The following is a 19966-nucleotide window of genomic DNA, read 5'->3' on the forward strand; positions in this document are numbered from 1 at the left end:
ATTTGGGTAGGGGGTGTTTTGTGTTTCTTATTTGGGCCCAAGTTACAGGTTCCTGAAAAGAAAGATGCTTGTGGTAATGTTAGGAAAGCAACAGGTGAAAAAGGTGACCTGATTTGTGGCCATATGCTAAGAATAAGGACAGCTTGTAGAAACTAAAAGAGGCAAGGAATAAATTCATGCAGGCATAGTTTAACTTATTTTCTCTTCCTGTTTGTTTATTTTTATATTTTTTTACCTTTAATTTCCCACTCTTGTCTTATTGTTTTAGTTGGTGCTTTAAGCACAGTGTTGAACCAGAGTAGGGATGGACAACCCTGCCTTGTCCCTGACTGCAGTGGGATTGCTTCAAGCTTTTTTCCATTTAGGGTAGTGTTGGCTGTGGGCTTCTCACATATGACTTTTATTATTTTGAGGTGTGTTCCCTCTAGTCCTGCATTCTCTAGGTCTTTTATCATGAAAGTATGTTGGGTATTGTTGTTGTTGTCGTCGTCAAAGGCTTTTTCTGCGTCTATTGAGAGATAATCATGCACCTTTTGTCTTTATATCTATTTGTAACACAAATTCTAATTGTTCTTAATCAAAACCTGGAGTCGGATATTAGGGAGTGAAAGCTGAGAGGCCAGAGAAGCAGTAGCTGCTAGCCACTAAAGAGACCTTTTACCTCTACCCAATCCTCAGACCTAAAGGGTGATCCTGTCCCCAGACTACCTCCTCAGTTTGCATCTTCTAAATGACTGTTTCAGACTGCACCTCAGACTGCAATGACCTCTTTTCTCCTCCCACCTTATATTCGTCTCTCTGCCCAGCCACATCAGTCCTGTCTCTACCTCTCTAGAGCTGGGATTAAAGGTGTGGGATCCCCAGTACTGGGATCATCTTTGTGTGAGCTCTGTTTCTCTTTTGGACAGATTTCTATCTTGTATAGCCCAGGGTGGCTTTGAACTAACAGGGTGGCTTTGAACTCTGTCTCTGTCTCCTGAGTCCAGCAATTAAAGATGTGTGCCACCACTCCCTGGCCCCTAGTGGCTAAGCTCTGCACTCTGATCTTCAGGCGAGATGTATTTGTTAGATTGCAAACAAAATATCACTACATCTATTTATGTGGTTTATTGCATTTATTGACTTGCATATGTTGAGCCATTCCTGCATTTCGAGGATAAAGGCAGATTGGTCATGGTTGATGATCTTTTTCGTATATGTCTGTATTCAGTTTGAAGGTGTTTCATTGACCTTTTTGAAATCTTTTTTAATTCATCAGGGAAGTTGGCCTGTAGTTGGTTTTTTTTTTTTAATTTATTGTTGTGTCTTTACCTTGTTTTGGTAATTAAAGTGATACTCCTTCTGTGGAGTTTGGGATTGTTCTTTCTATTTCTGTATTCTAAATGTAGTTTAGAAAGGATTGGCTGAAGATGTTTGGTTTAATTCTGCTTTGGATCTATCTAGCAATGGACTATTTTTCATTTTTATTGTTATTTTGAGCTATACAGTTTTTTCCACTCCCCTCCCTTCCTCCCCTTTCCCCTTCTACCCAATACCATGACCCCCACACTCCCAATTTACTCAGGAGATGTCTTTTCCTCCTTCCTATGTAGTGCCATGTGTGTCTCTCTTAAAGTCTTCTTTGTTGTCTGTGTTCTCTGGGGTTGTGGACTGTAGGCTGGCTTTTCTTTGCTTTATGTCTAAAAGCCACTTATGAGTGAGTACATATTATATTTGTCTTTCTGGCTCTGGATTACCTCACTCAATATGGTTTTTTCTAGATCCATCCATATGCCTGCAAATTTCAAGATATCATTTTTTAGCACTGAGTAGTACTCTCTTGTGTAAATATACTACGTTTTCTGTATCCATTCCTTAATTGAGGGACATCTATGTTGTTTACCCTGGACTTTTTAGTTGGAAGGGTTTTTACTACTATTTCGATCTCTTCCTTTGTTGTGTGTGTCTGGGTTATTCATCTCTTATTGGTTTAATGTTGGTGCTTTGGCTGAATCTAGAACTCTATCCATTTCTTTAGGTTTTCCAAATAATAGAGTACAGATTGTATTCCCTTTTTAAAAATGTAATGTTTGTTACAAAGTTTTCTCTGATTGTTTCCAGTTTTGTTAGTTTGAATCCTGTCTTTCTTTGCTCAGGTAGTCCAAAGGGCCTGTGAATCTTGTTCAAAGTACCAAGTTTTAGATTTGTTGTTCATTATATTGGTTTCTTTGTTTCTGTTTCATTAATTTCTGCTCTGATTTTTATTATTATTGAGTTTGAATTTGGTTTGTTCTTGTTTTTTAGTTGTTTGAATTGTATTCATTAAGTAATAAATATTTGTGCTCGTTCTGATTTTTTTAATATAGGCAATTAAAACTACAAATTTCTCTCATACTGCTTTCAGTTTGTCCCAGAGTTTTTATTGTGTTACATTTTCATTTTCACTTTGTTCAGGATTTTTTTTTATTTTTGAATTTTTTTCTTTGACCCATTCACCATTCAGTAATAAGATGTTCAATCCATGAGAATTTGTGTTTTTTCTAGAGATTTGTTTGCTATTAAAGTTTTACAGCCTTATGGTCACTTGAGATACTCAAGAGTTATTTAAATCTTTCTGAATTTGTAGATTTGTTTTGTCCAGGGTGGGGTCTATTTTAGTGAAGCTTCAATGTTATGTTTTGGTGTTTGGGTGGAATATCCTGTTGATACCTAAGTGCATCTGATGTATGATGTCATTTAATTCTAGTGTTTTTCTGCTTTTTTGTGGAAGGGATCAGATGACCTGTGTATTGGAGAAAGTATGGTACTGAAATCACCTACCAGTATTGGGTTGGTGTTAATCTGTCTTTAATTCCATTAGTACATTTTTTATGAAATTTGACACAGGTGAGTTTGGTGAATATATATTTAGGATAATGTCTTCTTGGTCTGCTGGTTAGCTTGAAGTGTACCCCTTTTCTCTTCTGTTTAGTTTTAATTTAAGTCTGTTTTGTCAGACATTAAAATAGTGACACCTGCTTGTTTCTTGATCTCATTTGAAGTACTCTTGTCCATCTCTAAGGCAGTGCCTATCTTTAAAGCAAAATGAGTTTCTTGCAGACAACAGCTAGCCTGTTTCTTTTGATTGAAAAGTTGAATCTGCTAATAATTAAAGTTATTATTGAAATGTGTACTGATTGCAGTCATTATGTTGTTGCGTTTTGGTGTTCTTTGTGTTTAGTAATTACGGCTTCATATTTCTTTCTACAGTCTCTTGGCTGTGCTCTTTCCTCTCTTCAGCCTGAAATGTTGCTTCCTGTAATTTTCTTTAGGTTTGGTTTGTTGAATATAAATTTTTGGGCTGTTTATATTATGGAAAGTTTTTTCTTTCTCCTTCAGCTAAAGCATATAATTTTTGCTGGGTATATTATTTTAGTTGGCTCCCATAGTCTTTTCAGACTTGGAATGCATTGCTCTAGCATCTTCTGACTTTCAAAGTTTCCATTGAGAAATCGTTGGTTATTCTAATGGGTTTCCTTTGTATGTGACTTGTGTTTTTCTGTTGAAGCTCTAAATATACTTTCTTTCTTATGTATGATTACTGTTTTAACTATGACATACCGCGGGGATTTTCTTCTATGTTCTTGTCTATTTGGTGTTCTGTGTGCTTCTTGTATGCTTGTTTCTTTCCTAAATTTGAGGAAATTCTCTTCTATGACCTTGTTGAAGATCTGTATAGCAGCTCTGCCTGTCCTAGAACTCACTCTGTAAACCAGGCTGGCCTTGAACTCACAGAGATCTGCCTTTCAGGATTAAAGGCATGTGTCGCCACCACCCAACACCTGCTGGGTTTTTTGATCATGGACATTTTATCATGATTTTTATTTTTTTAACCTATTTTTATATTTTATATAAACTACTTTGTATTTCTTATAAACAAACTATTTTAGTCTTAGTTTTTTTCTAACCAGTCTATCTCTAGGTTTAAACTTTTTATATTTCATACCAATGTTGAGTTGGTTAAAGTCCACCATCTTACCTTCTTATTTTCCTTTTTCTCTTATGATTTTAAGTAGTTTTATGATTTAATTTTGTCCTTTTTGTTATAAATATTACTTTATATTACTATAAATATTACTTTAGTGAATGTCTTAGATTTTTTTAGGCCACCTTTAAATTTTGTTTTCAATAATACTACATATCACTGATAGTTCTAGAACTTTTCAGCAATGTGTGCCTGGCCTCTTCCAGCTTTGTACTGTTTCCTCTGCTGACGTTATTAGTGCTGTCCTTTAAAGAGATGCAGTTTGCTTAGGCATTTCATATCTGCCTTCACACTTGACCTTGTGTGCACTCATTGCTCTTCATTGCATTATATAGATCTGGGTTGTTACCTGGTATTGTCTTTTCTCGGCCTGATAGACACCCTGTAATATTAATTAAGATGCCATAAAAATATTGACAAATGATTATATAAATATGTATAAAACTCTTGATGAAAAACACTGGACACAAAATTTTTTAAAGAATGGGAAGAAGTGCTAACAAAATATCAAAGCCACAACAATAAATATTCTGAGAAAACTCCAGTAGCACATTAAATAATCCCAAGATTTCAGAAATGGAATTATGTCAGTTACAAAGCTGCTTTGCAACAAAGGAAATATTTGCCAGTGAAAAGACAGCTTGTAGTATGCAAATAAGTCTTTGCCAACTACACATCAGATGGGGGATTATTCTCTAGAAAAGAACAACAGAAACTAAACCTTCAAATTCCTAGTCATCCAGTCAATAAATGGCTGGTGAAATGGATAGTTGGTTCTCAAAAGCAGGCATACAGGAGCTGGAGAGATTGCTCAGGGGTCACAAATGCTTGCTACTCTCCCACAGGCCCAACCTGGTTCCCAGCCCCCACCTCAGGGGCTTATAACTGCCTCCACCTCCATTCCATGTACACAAGCACATGTGTGCACATGCATGTGAGAGCACACACAAACACACACACAGAGAGGAAAGTAAATCGTTTTCTACATTTTTAAATTTTTAATTAAAATCTAATTACATCACTTCCTTCTTCCCTTTCCTCCCTCCAGCCCCTTCCATGATCCCATCAAATTGATGGCCTCTTCTTTTTTTTTTTTTTTTTTTGTCATTATCATTACACACACACAGAGAGAGAGAGAGAGAGAGAGAGAGAGGAAGGAGATGATGAAGTGTGATAAATTATATTACAACCTGCTAAGTCCATTTGGTGTTGCTCGTATGTTTCAGGACTGACCATTTTTTATTGAAAAACCAGTTAGGTAGGTGGCCTCATCCCTGGGAGAGATTTAATTTTTCCTCTCTTGGAAGTCATTAATTGCTTATTGGTCTTTATCTATGGGTGAGGCCCCTGTGTGAGGGCCTCAGTGAGATTTCTCCCACATCAGTCTGTCTGTTTATGTTGTCGTTGTTCATATTTTCTTTAGACAGTCATTTTGTTGAAATATTGTGGGTGTAGCTTCCTTATCATTTCTTTTTTTTTTTTTTCTTTTTGTTTTGTTTTTCAGGACAGGGTTTCTCTGTGTAGCATTGGTGCCTGCTCTGGAACTAGCTCTTAGACCAGGGTTGTCTCGAACTCTGCCTGCTTCTGCCTTCCACCACCACCCTGCCCTTCCTTGTCATTTCTAAAAGACAGTCTCACAACAGACTTCCTGGTTCTCTGGATCTTGCAGTCTTTTCACCCCCTCCTCAATGTTCCCTGAGCCTTAGGTGTACAATTTGTGTTGTAGATCTATCTGCTAGGGTTGGGCTTCCCGGATCAGTTGACTTAACCCTTGGGGTTGTATCTAATGGGCTCTGTGAAAGCTGTTCTTATCAAGGATAAGCTTTAGAACGCAATTGGGGATAATCTGATCTAGTTGTCCTCTAAGGTGCAAGACTTCATATTTCTGGGTAGTTAGATGTTAAAATCAATGACAGATTACTGGTATAGTGGAGTTGCTATTAAAAGTGGCCAGCCAGGAGGTTGAGAGGTAAACATGATACAATGTGTATGGAGGGAGTTTTCAGTGCATATCAAAACTGTGTCTTCCCTCAGATTATATACATTTTCTCTATGAGTGTGCAATAGTGTAAAGGAAGAATGTTTTAGAATATATGTAGCAAAACCTAACTAGGTTTGGTGTTTTTGTTTTGAAGGAGATAGAGTTACTTGCACATCCACAATTATTGCTGTATTATTCTCAATGTATTTTCATGTACTTGCATGTGCCTAGCAGTCTTAGAAATATACACACCAATGTGTTTATAGTGGTTATCTGTGAAAATAAATTATTTTTTACTTTTTAAATGTTTCTGTTATCTGAATTTTATAATAGTTCCTATAGTCATTTTGGAAATAAAACGAATTTTTAAATGGTGTACTATGTATATAATTGCCAAAAATACAAACAAACTAAATCAAGACCATTCCCCCCAAGATTTCAGAAACAAATGGATCAAAGTTTTTCTCTGTGAGGTTTAAATGAAATGTTACTTTTTTAAAAAGTCAGGCATTGACTTTCCCTATATGAAACACATATTAACAGTAAGGGGCATTTTAAGTTGTATGACTTCACTAAAAGTTTCTATAGATTATTTATGTAGACCATTGCTTTACACTGTGATTTACAAGACTTTGGGAATTCAAGAGTCTCCGATTCAAATTCAAATCATTGATCATTAATACACATCTGTGTGGGACTTGAGATGAGAGCAGAGATCTGCACTTTAGAAAGAGCACTGATGAGGCCAAAGAAGCACATGTCAGTTTTGGTGAAACAGTGAGTTTATTGAGGATACTTAGAGGATCATAGTGAATGGGAGTGACTAACCAGAGCACGGGTGGCTCAAATACAGCTCCAGACCAAATAGCCCGCCCACTACACGTAGTGACTCACATAAGCCGTATCACTGGAGCCCTCCTGACAGCTCTCCTCTCCCTAGCAATTCCTGACCTTTGTAAATTTCATTTTATTATTGAGTCTTATGAGCCTCCTCCAGGAGAGAATATTTCAATTTGAGAGGATACCTGCACATCTAAAATGTTACCCCAGTAACTTAAAATGCAAGGCAGAGAGGATAACAGTAGAAACAGGAAGGAGGGATGGATGTAGACACTCTACACTAAAGGGGACAGAGCATTTCTCATCGCAATGCAGTAATCCCAGAATTCTACACAGTGTCTGGATGACAGGCACAGCTGCTGCTGCCCAGCGCCGATTTTAACTGAATCCTCTTGTCTGTCACACAGCAATCAGCAAGCCTTTTTACTGGAGAATGTCCCGTGCAATAATGCGAGCTGTGAGGAAGTGCACCGGATGTTTAAAGTCTACTGGGACCTATCAGGCCTAAATCTTATCAAAGATGCCATGGTTGCCACCTTTTTTGATATCTATGAAGACGTGAGTTCAGAACTGTCCTATGTGTTTAAGAGTTTAATTGCTATCTATATATCTCATTGTAGCTTCATAGTTTTTACCAGAAAATGGAATGAGAATGGTTCATTAAAGAAAACCTCTTTTAATGTTCAATGGGTGGGGGGGGGGGGGGCTGACTGCTGGTAGTGATAGTTAGCTCTGTAGTTGAGACTATGGAAGTGTTATCTCTTCTTGTGCTCATTTGGAATAAACTGCTGCAGAATTGTGCTTTAAGACTAGCAGATCTACATGTTCATCCGCTGACCCAAGCAGAACCAACAGGTACTCACACACACAGCAAGGGAGTATATTCACTACATTTGTCAACTAGAACATGGCATCTGCTGACACTTTACTGGCTCTGTCACTAGTTGCCAAGTGAGCTGGCTCTGTAGGTGCCTGGCATCCACCTTTCTAAAAAGAAAGCTAGTTTTCTACTTAGAAGAAGAAAAGAGAGAGGGCTGAAGGCTGGAGAGATGGCTCAGAGATTAAGAGCACTGACTGCTCTTCCAAAGGTCCTGAGTTCAGTTCCCAGCAACCACATGGTAGATCACAACCATCTGTATTGAGATGCAGTGCCCTCTTCTGGCCTGCAGGCATACACGTGGACAGAACACTGTAAACGTAATAAATAAATCTTTAAAAGAGAAGAAGAAAAGCTTTTGAAGAATATAAAGTTAATTTATCCACGTACATCCTTACAGATTGTTTACTGTAGAAAGTAAAAGCCCATCAGAACATTTATATCTTCATTAACCTTTTATTTTCTTGTTCTGTTTTGCTCTGGGTTTAAGAGGCTTGTATTCAGTGGTGAGTTATAGATACCCACATTTCCTTGCTTTTTCTGCTGCCAAATCGCATTTCATTTTATTTTTCATTAGCAGTTTCCAAGCATAAAAGTAATTGGTAGAAATATTACAAGGAAAAAAATCAACAAAATTGCTTACAAATCAATTTTTAAGTTCTGTAAATCAAAAAAAATAATAAATGAAATTTCAAATTATTTTTAAGTATGGAAAATAGAAATGCTACAAATGAATGAAGTAATTAATATTCTTAATATAAAAGTAAGTATTCAGGCCAGCCTGGTCAACAAGAGCTAGTTCCAGGACAGGCTCTAAAACTACAGCAAAACCCTGTCTTGAAAAACCAAAAAAAAAAAAAAAAAAAAAAAAAAGTAAGAATTCATAGACACAAGTGTGTCACCAAAAACACTCCAGAAAAGAAAAGTCAATTTAAAGAAAAAAAAAAAGGGAGGGAGAGAGGAGTGGGGGGAGGGGGAAAGGAGTAGGGGGAGGGAAATGGGAGGCTGGGAGGAGGCGGAAACTTTTTTTCTTTTCCTTTTCTCAATAAAAAAAAATTTAAAAAAAAGAACTTTGTAGAAGGATTCCATTAAAAAATATATTGCTAACATTTGTAAAATGAAAAATGAGTAGCTTCAGGAGATGCAGAAGAGTATCCACTTTAAATGGATGTGTGGTTTGTCTTCAGTAAAACGGGCTGAATGTGTACTTGTTAGGGAGCGAAAATGTGGTGCCATTGCCACATGCAGCACAGCAGGTAACTGGACCATGTTTGCGGAAGGTCTGACAATTCTGCACAAAATAGTGAGCTGTGTCTACATTTCAAAAGTATGTGCTGCAAATGTCTGGAAGCCTGACGTAGATCCCCAAACCTACTGTGAGAAAAGAGACTCAGTTCCTGAAAGCTGTCCTGGACATCCACATTACACTTCCCATCCCCCACTTCCCCACACATGTACACACACACAGTAATGATTCCAAAAATGAAATTGTAGGGCTGAATGTGGTGACGTGCACCTTTAATTCCAGTACTCTTGAAGCAGAGTCTAAGGCCAACCTGATCTACAAACTTGGTTAGCCAGGTTCAAGCCAGCCAAGGCTACACAGTGAATACTATCTTTAAAAAAATAAAATCACAGTGTATATACATACAATCAAAAGGAAATATACCAAAATGCTAACAGTTACTTCCTAGGACTGTTTTCTTTTTATTTCCTATTTAAATTGTGTACATACATTTTTAGTAAACTTATTTTAGACATCAACCTACTAAGGTTGTACAAATAACAAACTACCCGAGAAAATTAACTTAAAAGGACAAAGGATTTCAGTCCACAGTCACTACATCCTGTCTCTTGACTGGTGCGGCACAGTACATCATGACAGGACCACATGGTAGAACAGGCCAGCTCACCTGTGGTGGCCTAGCAGCAGAGAGACGGCAAAAACTGAAGTCACAATACCCTTCAACAGGCTGCCAAGCAAATCTTTAATACGTGAGCCTTTGGAGTAAGAATTACTCAAACTATAGCACAAGTCACACAGTGGTCTTTTTCTTTCACCTAGTAGTTTTTCTTACAATTTTTGTTTTTTTCAGGGCATCTTGGACATTATAGTACTCAGTAAAGGGTACACCAAGAATGATGCTGCCATTCATACACTTAAAAATAACTTTGAAGCAGATGCTTATTTTGTAAAAGTCATTGGTGAGTATTTTAGATGTTACCAATCATCTTGTTTTCCTCTCCCCTTCCCTTTTCTCTCCCTTCCCTTCTCCTCATTTCCTGGTACAAGTGCACACTCCTGTGTGGTGCATGTACAACCCTCCAGATGAGGAAGTGAGCTGCAGCAGAACCTCGTGCTAGCTATACATAGGCCCCATTCACATATACCAGCTGTCCCAACAATGACTCTCTTCCCCTTCTGGTTTAGTATTCTGCCCAGGATATGTTGAATTTTCCACATCTTTCCAGACTTCCTCAATCTAGGACACTTTTTCAGTCATTTTCTATTTTTATCTTCATTGGTTTTAAAGAATTCAAATTTTATATTGTTAGATAATCCTCGCTATCTAACTCAAGTTACCTGTTTTTAGCAAGACTCTACAGCAGGGAATTGCAGAGCAGACGTGCTACACTTCCAGGTCATTGGACCAGGGGGACACAGTGCACACTGCTCACAGAGAAGAACAAGGAGGACACAGTGCACACTGCTCACCTGCTCACAGAGAAGAACAGTTCAAATTTTTTATATGTGTATGAGTGTTAGGAACAGAACCCTTGTCCTCTGTGAGAACAGTGCTCCTAACCACTGAGCTGTCTCTCCAGCCCTGAGATGATCAATTTTGTTTGTTAATTTATTTACTTTAATGTGCGGCGGTGGTTTTGCCTTCATGTATGTCTGTGTGAGGGTGCCATGGCCTCTGGAAGTGGAATTACAGACAGTTGTAAGCGGCCATGTGGGTGCTGGGACTTGAACTCAAGTCACCTGGAAGAGCAGCTAGTACTCGCAACTTCAAAGCCATCTCCAGTCCCATGATGGCCAGTTTTATCTTTCCTATAGCCACTGTTTTTCCCTTCCCTCTTCCTACAGAGTTCTGGTATTGCTTGTCTCCTTTTTATATCAAACTTTTACCTGCTACCATTAGAGTCTATTGATCACTCCTGCCTCAGCTTTTGTCAAATAATGATTCTGCTTTGCATCATTCTTTCTACATTAGCTTTTTTTTTTTTTTGTATTTATTGATTGTATTGTGTATGGCTGCCTGAGTGTGTGTATCTCTACCACATGCATGCAGGAACCCTTGTAGATCAGAAGGAGGGTATCAGAGCCCTTGGAACTGGAGTTACAGTTGTAAGTCACCATAGGGTTCTAGAAACCAAACCTGGATCCTCTGCAAAACCTCTTAACTGCTGAGCTCTCTCCCCATCCCCATCCTTCTACATTCATAGGCTGGCACTCAAAGTTTCATTTTGTACAGCCCTTGACCTGTGCCTTGAATCACACACATTTCTCCATGTATGTAAAACCCAGGCTCTCAGTACTTAGTGTACATGTTAGTGGTTTGTCATTTCTTACAGGTTCCTTTTGGACAGAAATAGGAAAATGGAAGTCAGGCTTCACATACATGTACGTCTGGTCATATGTCTGATTAAGCTATGGATTTCTGCCACTGCTTCCATTTTTAATACAACACAGTCTCTCCATGTGCATCCTCTGTAGCAGGGAAAATTTCCCTCTCATTTCCCTGTGCTATTTCTCCTCTGTAGCCAGTTCCTTGCAGGTACCTGTCTCACTGGGGATGGACTCATAAAGGCCTTGTGTATTTTATTATGTATATTCCTGTATTATCTGGAAAGAGTTTAAATACTGCTGTGTACTTTAATTTGGTTTCCATGTGTTCATTTTTAGTATGTGGAAATAAACATTTCAGTGCAGCTCACTGAACTCACTTATTGATTCTAGGAAGGTATTTTTTTAAAATAGTTTTTTGGGAAAATTTTTCTTTATAGACAGCCATTTGTAAGGAGGAACAATTTTCTTCCCCTCTCCAATCTCTTTACCTTTTGTGTCTTTATTGTGCTAGCGAGAAAGAGTAAGAATGGACAACTTTGCCTTCTTCCCTCAGAAGCACCACATTTCTCCACTGGGCACCTTAGCTGCACAAGGACTTCTCCTTGTGTCATGGTGAAAAGGTTCACTTCCTTCCTCAGTGACTGGGAGTTTTATCAGGAATTAGTGTTGGAAGATAGCTAGTTTTTAATTCTACTAGAGTTAATCTCTGACCTCCATACATATACTGTGCCCCATATATATCTACACCCCCACACATGAACATACACAAAGATGTAAGTTTTTAATTAATTTTTAAAGACACATGTATAAAATGAACAGATTTTAAGTTTTTTAAATTAATTTTGAAAGACATAGGTATAAAGTGAAATTTGATTTGCTCAGAAATTGAAGTGGTTCCTATCTGTGGTCATGAGTCAGCAAATGTATTAATAGACTTTGAGGGGGGAATTAGATCTTATTTTTAATGTAAGCTTATAACATTAGTAATAGGCGGTTCTTTATCTTTCCACAGTTCTTAGTGGTCTATGTTCTAATGACTGTCCTCGAAAGATAACAGTAAGTAAACTTAATTCTTTTTTTAAAAAGAGATCATACAATTTATTCATTAGCTCCAAAGGATAAGAGACACAGGGACCAGACAGAAACCAGATGTGGTAGATATCAATCGGAACATACCAGTGATAAATTTTAGATCTAAAACTGCTAACTATCTTAGTTAAGTCTAAGACTGTTGTCTTTGAAGAAAAATACAGTCCCTGACTATATTCTGTCTTAGGATACACATGTCTTAAATAGAAGAACAGAAAAGTTGAAAACAAAGCCATGCAGAAGGGCGTACCACACAGTCATGAACCAGGATGAGAGGATGGCTCTATTAATATCAGAGCAGACAGTGTGGCAAGCAGCTTAACTGGAAGCAGAGAAGGTGTGCCACTTACTAACTTACTGTCTGCCAGCTCCAAACCCACTGTATTCCGATACTGGAACTGAAATCTGTAGGTTTCAGATCAGCAATCCCAGCTGGCTGAAAATGATCTCTTTTCATACAGAGCGAGATAAACTGTGCAAGGCTGGAAGAGCCTTTTCCTTCTGCTCTGTTCCACTAGCAGTCAGTGCCTCTGCATATCCGGGGCCAGGCAGCATCATCCTCTGTAGGGCCGACTCTCAGAGTGCAATAGAGGATGCATGTCCTCTTTGCAAACTTCACCACAGCCATGCCACTCTTCTGGTTTTGCAGCAAGTAAACACCACATTATAGACAATAATTACCACATCCAGCCTTTACAAGAGTCTGAACTCAGCTCTTAAGCCTTGCAAGGCTTTAACCTGCTGAGCAATTTCCCCAGCCTCAAAAAATACAAACCATCACTTTAATACTCAGAAACACTGAGCCTCAGAGAAGTTAAATTTTCCCAAGTCTTGGAGTTCAGTGAGAAATTTCAACACAATGGTAGATGTTTTGATTATAGTTTCATATCCTTACAATCCATTTAGAGCATTACAATTCCAATACTTTCATGTAGGTATAGTTGAGAAACTTCTATAGTGGAGACATCTTTACTGTACTTGGAAACAAAATAATTCTGAAGTAGTCAGGAAAGCAGGGTTGGCAAGAAGAAAGAGGTTGGTTTGCAATGCCCTAAAGCTAAGGTGATCCTTCAGACAGCCTCAACTGAGGCAGAGGGTGAGGGCATATCAACTCCTACGTTAATCAGACATGTGGCACAGCACGCGTTAGCTGAGAAGAGTTGCCAAGTAGAATCCAGCTGTGAACTAGCAGCAGAATCCAGGAAGTAAATATCTTAGTCCTGACATGCAGAAGTAAATGAAGCAGGAATGCATGATGGTGACCCTAGCAAAGACACCTAGTAATAGGGGATAGAGAGCCTGAACCAGTCTTTTGTAACCAGACTGGTATCTAGCATAATTGTCATCAGAGAAGCTTCACCCAGAGACCGATAGGAGCAGATGCAGACACCCACAACAAATCATTAGGCAGAACTCTGGAAATCCTGGAAAAGAGGGAAAGGAAGGATTGCAGGAGCCAGAAGACACCACAAGAAAACAGTGCACAGAATCAACTGGGATTGATAGAGGCTCACAGAGACTGAAACAGCAATCAGGGAGCCTGCATGGATCTGACCTATGTCCTCTGCATATGTTAGGATTGTGTAGCTTCGGTTCCTGTAGTACTACTACCAGTGGGAGTGGTGGGTGGGGGTTGTCTCTGACTCTTTCCCTGCTTTTGGAACCTTTTCCCTCCTACTGGCCGCCTCATCCAGCCTTGATATGAGAGGATGTGCCTGGTTTTCCTGCAGCTTTATGCCATGTTTGGTTGATGTACATGGGAGGCCTGCCCTTTTCTGCAGAGAAAGGAGGAGGAGTGGATCTGGAGTGGGAGTGGGGGACTGGAAGGAGAGGAGGGAGGGGAAGCTGCAGTTGGGATGTAATATTTGAGAGAAAAATAAAGAACTGGTTTGTTACTGATGGTCAGTTGCCTATGTTCTAGTAGATGCCTATCGCCTGCCCCTCATACAGACACGGCGTAAGAGGCAGCACTAAAGTCAGACTCATTGGACTACTTAAGAAGAAAACACGAAAGCGGGGTGGGGTATTGGGGACTTTGGAGCTAGTAAGGGAAAGACAGGTTAGGTATGAAGATACAGTATATAAATGTATGCAAATTTCTAGGAATTAATAAATATTCTTCTCTTTTGGCTTTGGTTTTTGGTTTTTTACCTATATAATAAATTTTCCTGACATTGAAATCATTTACTTACTTTCCAAGACTAACTATTTCCTTTCTCACTGCAGCCCTTTGGAGTGAATCAGCCTGGACCTTATATCATGTACACAACAGTTGATGCGAATGGATATCTGAAAAACGGCTCAGGTAAGAGCACGGAGGGCGTGCATGTGCGGCCTCTTCTCCTGGTGGGGAGGCAGCTGCTGTCACACTCCTGTCACAGCCCTTTTCTGTGACACACATAAACAGATTTCAGGAGCTAGTCAGGACAAAATATCAGCATTTATTTCTTCAGTTTTTATTACTGTGATGAACCAAACCTATTATCCTTATTTTTCAGCTGAATGACAGAAAATGAGAGGTAACTTGAGTTATCTTAAATAACTAAAATAAAATATCTAAAATAAAAGATTGAATTGGTAAATCATATAAATTAGCTCATTTTAAGAGAAATGAGAGCTAGAAATCCGATTAATACTACAATCTAAACTAATCCTGTATTTTCAAATATGGAATAAGAGGTCTAAAAATTTAGAGAGATGTTTTTGATATAGTTTTACAAAAGCACAATTTACTTGTAGATTGCAACAAATATTATGGAGAAATTCAGTCAAAAAGGAAACAGACTGAAAGATGTCTGCATGTGACATACCTGAGATTCCTTCCAAATTACAGTCAATCCAGCTACCTGCAGAAAAATGACAGCCCAGCTAGGTGGTGGTTGTGCACGCCTTTAATCCCAGCACTTGGGAGGCAGAGGCAGGCGGATCTCTGTGAGTTTGAGGTCAGCTTGGTCTACAAGAGCTAGTTCCAGGACAGGCTCCAAAGCTACACAGAGAAACCTCTTGCAAAAAGAAAGAAAGGAAGGAAGGAAGGAAGGAAGGAAGGAAGGAAGGAAGGAAGGAAGGAAGGAAGGAAGGAAGAGAATAAAGTCCCAACAGTATATGATTTCTTGAGAATTGTAGAATCTTGTCCTTGAAGAATAAACAGGCATGCTATAATAACCAGAAAGAATGTGTTAGTGGCCAATTTTGTATTTTATAATGGCCTTATGTAAATTAAGTATTTGTACTACAATGAGTTTATTTTGTAACTAATTATAAACATCTAAGAATTCATTGTGAGGGGTGTGGTAGCACATGCCTCTAATCTCAGTATTCAGGAGTAGAGGCAGGCAGGGAGAATCTCTGTGAGTTCCAGGCTGGGTTGATCTACATAGTGAGTTCTAAGACAGCCAGGGCCCTGTAGAGAAACCCTGTCACCAAAAAAAGAATTCATTGTATTGCTGCTTAAGCATATAAGCATTCTGTAAACAAAAATATCCTAAAAACAATTAATGAAAATTCTGATAAGATTATCATAAGTCAAATAATCTGATGTATCACTATAAGAAAGAAGTCATTTAAGTTTTAATTCCTGTATATTATATTTTTATTGTCCATTCTTTCTTAATATGCAAATAACTTTACTGCTAAGTGAAATGTTCTGAGACTCATTTATTTCATAATGCTGGTAAACTCAGGCAAATTAGCACACTCCAAGTACAAAACTTACCTCCACTGATGAATTATTAGGGAAACTCATATCTACACATTAGCAACTTAAGTTCACTTACACTTCAAAACCTACTTAATTCACACCAACAGGACTGTGTTGTTAATTTAAAAATGAAGAGAAAATCTCTTATCACAGCTATACACCAATATCTTATCCCACTGTATTATCCCACTTTTTTCTTAAAAGTATATGCCACTTAATTTTAATACACACACCTATTCACAAGCAGTTCTGGTTTCTTCTGCACTTTGTTATGGAGGTACAGCAGCTATGCTGGTCAGCTGTCTGCTGTGTCTGCTGCTTCACACACTAAAGCAATGCAACAGCAAACATCTGTTGGGAGCACGGCAAAAGCACTGAAACAATGGACTAGACATAGAAGAGAAACTAAGGACATATAAATGTAGTGTCCAGTCAGTAGAGGGTACTAGCAGGTTTGTACTCTTACATGAGTACAATTTGAGGCTGCTACCCAACTTTCAAAATGAAAGATAAATACTAACAGCTAGGAACACTGCCATAATGAGAGAATTCTTGGTGGTGCTGCCCAGAAGGTCGGTATAACTCAAATCAGGACTTTCTTCTTTGTATATTTTCATTGTGCATAATACTGTGTTACAGTAAAGATATTCTCATATAAGCACGAATGTACATTGAGTAGACCCCTATTGTACTCCCCACCTCTCTCACCATATAGTGATTCCTCTAGACAAGATTGTTTCCGCTTTCATGATCTATATACATACAACAGTATATAAAATCAAAGCACAAAACAAGAGAAAATATGAGATATTTGTCTTTCTCAGATAGGCTTCATCATGTAATATGATATCTCTCCTTGTTTCCACTTCACTATAAACAACTCCATGGCTGGAAGAAAATCCATTGTGTATAAAAACATATTTTATTTATCCATTACCTCTGTCATTGGGCATTTGGGTTGGTTCCATAGTTTTAACTCTTGTGAACAGATCTGTAATAAACATATGCAGAAAAGATCTCTCTGTATTGAATTCTTTGGATAAACAAACACACAGGAGTGCTAGACCTGGGCAGTATGGCAGTTCTAGTTTTAGTGTTTTGAGGACCCTCATGCTGGTTTCCATCGTGGCTGGACTAGCTACATCCACTAGCAGACTAAGTGTTCTCTTGTCCACATCCTCACCAGAGCATCTCTTATCTTCTCTTCAGTTAAAGTTTCTTCTGTGAAGTTAGCTGTTGTTCCAGTGAGAGTGCCTTTATATGTTACTTGTTTCTCTTGCAGCTTTCAGTCAGAACACATCCTTTGTTTTGTATGTTTAGTGTTTTGGCTGTGATGAGGCGAGGTTTTTCTCTGGTGATATTTGTTTGGTATTCTAAATTCTTCCTGTACCTGGATGGATACCTCTTTCCCTACGTGTTGGAAATCTGCTATTATTTTATTGAAAAAAATGGTTTTTCCCATCAAATTATAACAAGGCCTAGAGGGTAGAATGACCATAACTTGAAAGTGTTTTCCATGCCATTAGCATGAAATTCTTTCTATACCTGAGTCATATAGATTTGATCTTTTGTAGTTTCCCATAGATCTTGAATGTTCTAGTCATAGTTTATCTTTGCCATTGTATAAATGTTCAACCCTTCTACCTTGAGATTCTTGCCTGATTTGTGGTTCAAGTCTTGACTCTGAGCATTCCTTTTCTGTATCCATAATGCCTGATGTACTCCTGAGCAGTTCTTGTAAAGACATCACAGATGTTGATCCCATTAGTGGGCAGCACTTCACAGGCCATGACACAATGGCTGGTCATACCACTGGTTTAGTTATGAATATTGTACCCACCCCTGGGAAGTCCTTCAAGATGTCAGCAGTGCCACTTAGAGCCTGCGTTGCCATACAGAGTCTAGCTTCAACCAGGTTTTCACCTTGCATTGTGTGCAGAGCTAACTCAGAGTTTCTCCCCATCGTCTAGAAGCAAGAGTAGCTCCCCAGACACATCAGTTCCTCCAGGATGAACACTAGCTTTTTTAATTGTTCTGCTTTGTATGGTTTCCTATTTTACTTTACTATTAAACTAGATGTAGGGGCATTACTCACCTTCCTATGGCTGTTGTCCAACTCTCCCCAGTGTACTCCCTGAAGATTCTAGTAGATTATGCCTGGTTATCATCTGCCATTTTTCAAAATAACCCTTTAGACTAATTTCTAGTAAAATATTTACAGTAATATATTGCCTAATGCCGAAAGAACAACTGTCACATGGCAGCTTTGGGAATAGGAGGTGAGAATAGGGTTTCTATTCTGCGGTCTCTGCTAGGAATGTGTTATTATACACTGTGTTGAAGTAATTCCTCTGCTCCCTAAGTATGTTCAGTATGAAAGATCTGAGCACCTCTCACATTACTCAGCACTGCTCTATGTTCCTGTTGTAGTTCAGCATTTGGCTATTGTCAGTATACCATGTAAAGCGACTGTGTGCTGCAGTAAAGGTTGAAACTCACAGACATGATGACATAGAACTGCCTAAAGAAGCAAACATATAGATCAGTGCAAACAACAGAATCAGAGGCAAAAAGCAAACACCATAGCACAGACTTGTTCACTGTGCTCATAGCTCCTATCCTTACCCATATATTTTCAAATCATGGGTCTGCATTTTCTCTTGTTCCCACCACCTCTGGCCTAGTTCATGATAAAAGTTTCCATTTCATCTCCAATATCAGAGGTTAACATTCAGGATATTGAAATATCCTAGAAGCTTAGTTTCTATCCAAGTGCCTTCCTCCTCACTGAGAAGTGAATCTTGAACTCCTTACCATCCATATTCATTTCTGTTCTCTTTATGTGTGTTATACCTGTCCAGCTTGATTTCTGCTCCTTCTAATCCATCTCCATGTCCCAGGCCCTTTTTCATTTTTCTAGTCTCAACCTTTTCTCCATCCCAATGCCTCAACACTTTTAAGTCTGGCAATAATCGCTAAATTCACTCCCTAAACTAGAAATAAACTCCACCAGGTTTCAATAGAACTTTATCTTTTACTTTTCTGTGATATCTGCCTTAGGGTAGAGAGAGGCCCTATATCAACTAGTAATTCCCCATCTTAACCACCCATGAGTCCTCACTGAGAACTGGCTCTAAATCTTGTCCTTTTGGCTCTTTATATTCAAGGATACTCAAGTATTTGTTGAATGCAGTTTTTAGACTTTTTAGTGGGACACAATACTCTCTGTGTTAAAAAAAAAAAAAATGTATGTGATGGTTTGAATAAGAATGGCCCCCATAGGCTCATATGTTAGATGCTTAGTCACCAGGGAGTAGTACTACTTGGAAGGGTTAGGAAGTGTGGCCTTGTTAGAGGAAATCTGTCACTGACCATTGGCTTGGAGATTTCAGAAGGCCAAGCCTGTTGGCTTTTTTTTCCTTTCCCCTGATGTCTGCAGATGCATATGTAGAACTCTCAGCTCGCTCTCCATGTCTGCTTGCATGTTGCCGTGCTTCCTGCCATGATGATATTGAAATAGATCTCTGAAACTGTAAGCCATTCTCAATTTAATGCTTTCCATCAGTAGAACAATGACAATGACAGTATATTAATACAAGGATGGGCACTAGGATTCGTACAGTTCTAGTACCTACTATTGCCTATGCTACTCTTTATGTTCACTAAGTAATAAGCATTGTTGTATAAACAATAAACATTTTATAATTTTAGTTACGTCTGAAACAAACATGAAGTGGGATAGATATTCATTATTATAAAGCAACTTATTTGTCTTTCACCTAAGTGGGTACTTCTAAAATAGTTAGAACAATAGACAGTAGTGGTCTCTTAACTTGTTACTGTTAAAATAGAATTATGCCCCAACCCTAGCAAGTTCAACTTTGTTTTCAGCTTAGAGAACTAGA

General features: G+C 38.5%; 1 protein-coding gene across 1 annotated transcript in view; it reads left to right on the forward strand.

Annotated features, from left to right (window-relative positions):
* Itfg1 (integrin alpha FG-GAP repeat containing 1) overlaps window positions 1-19966 on the forward strand; it is a 95111-nt gene that overhangs the window by 61990 nt on the left and 13155 nt on the right. Inside the window, exons 11-14 of the mRNA XM_050120674.1 lie at window positions 7232-7382; window positions 9798-9906; window positions 12288-12331; window positions 14591-14669. Coding sequence (XP_049976631.1) covers window positions 7232-7382; window positions 9798-9906; window positions 12288-12331; window positions 14591-14669 — 383 coding nt within the window. The remainder of the gene's footprint in view (window positions 1-7231; window positions 7383-9797; window positions 9907-12287; window positions 12332-14590; window positions 14670-19966) is intronic.

Source organism: Alexandromys fortis, unplaced genomic scaffold, assembly GCF_014885135.2.
Source record: "Alexandromys fortis isolate MF-2015 unplaced genomic scaffold, M_Fortis_MF-2015_v1.1 scaffold_186, whole genome shotgun sequence".
In the NCBI taxonomy this organism is placed as follows: Eukaryota; Metazoa; Chordata; class Mammalia; order Rodentia; family Cricetidae; genus Alexandromys; species Alexandromys fortis.